The sequence below is a fragment of the Etheostoma spectabile genome, chromosome 6 (genome assembly GCF_008692095.1).
Source record: "Etheostoma spectabile isolate EspeVRDwgs_2016 chromosome 6, UIUC_Espe_1.0, whole genome shotgun sequence".
Lineage (NCBI taxonomy): Eukaryota > Metazoa > Chordata > Actinopteri > Perciformes > Percidae > Etheostoma > Etheostoma spectabile.
The window spans coordinates 25,195,793-25,196,870 of NC_045738.1; the positions used below are offsets into that span (position 1 = coordinate 25,195,793).

General features: G+C 41.9%; 1 protein-coding gene across 1 annotated transcript in view; it reads right to left on the reverse strand.

Moving 5' to 3' along the window:
- cdk14 (cyclin dependent kinase 14) overlaps positions 1 to 1,078 on the reverse strand; it is a 205,066-nt gene that overhangs the window by 129,690 nt on the left and 74,298 nt on the right. Inside the window, 1 exon segment of the mRNA XM_032517690.1 lies at positions 92 to 186. Within this exon segment, the coding sequence (XP_032373581.1) occupies positions 92 to 186 (95 nt within the window).

The window sequence follows — 1,078 nt, forward strand, 5'->3', positions numbered from 1 at the left end:
CTTCTTACGCAAATCTTCGGTCTTTCGTACCACTCTCAGCCATTGTTGCCCAAAAAGAGCCCGATGGGGTGACATCAGTGTGCAGACTCACCACATATTCGAAGACCAGAGTCAGGGTTTCCTTGGTGTGGATGATGTCATGGAGGAGCACGATGTTGGAATGCTTCAGGCCTTTAAGAAGAGATGCTGCAGAGACAGAACAGAGTTAATGTGAGGCACATATTGAGGAGGCATTGCTGTGATCTATGCCTTCATTAGCTGCAGCATTAGAATGCAACACAGCCCCTTTATAGGCCTCATTACCTACACACATACAGGGGATTAAGAAAAGATTCAAACAGAGGAAGAAAACACAGGCTGGATTACAGCTGGAAGTTCTCACACTCATTTGTCAACACATACATGATGTAATAGACAATGTTAATAAGTAGAGCAGTGAGAGGATGTGTTGGGATCGATGGTCAAATTGCCCGTTACTTCACTGGCGAAGCTTACAGAGTCTTACTGTGGAGGCTGGCTATGATTAGCACATTCTGGGACGGACTTGTTAAGACTTTCCCATGTGATTTGCTGTATCTGAGCCAAACCGGGAGGATTTTTGGAGATATATAAAAGCAAATTAATTGTCCAGCCAGCAAAGGCTTACAGAAACTTAAAAGGTCGGTTTTGCGTGAGCAAATTGTACACCTCTGAAAACCTTGACTTTTGAGTTGGAAGATGATAACAATGCTTTCTATTATAATGCTCAGCTTTCACACAGAACTCACAACAATGATTTGCTTGTGATGACCCGGGACTAGACAATTAAAGATTTCTCACAAAAGAAATCCGGGTTCCTTTTAGAACACCAAAGGGAGAGCTGCACCTGAACCTGGCATTGTGAGGACGTGGCCTTGCCATGAAGGACTTGAGATTCAACACAACAAGACTTGCTGTGATGTACATACACTTTTTTATTAGAAGTGATGTTGTTTTTACAATTATTATAATTCTATATCTTTAAGTCCCATAAAGTTCACTTAAAGTTATGGCCGTTGAAAGCTGCAAGCCAAATATAGAATACCGGCCTCAAGTTTTT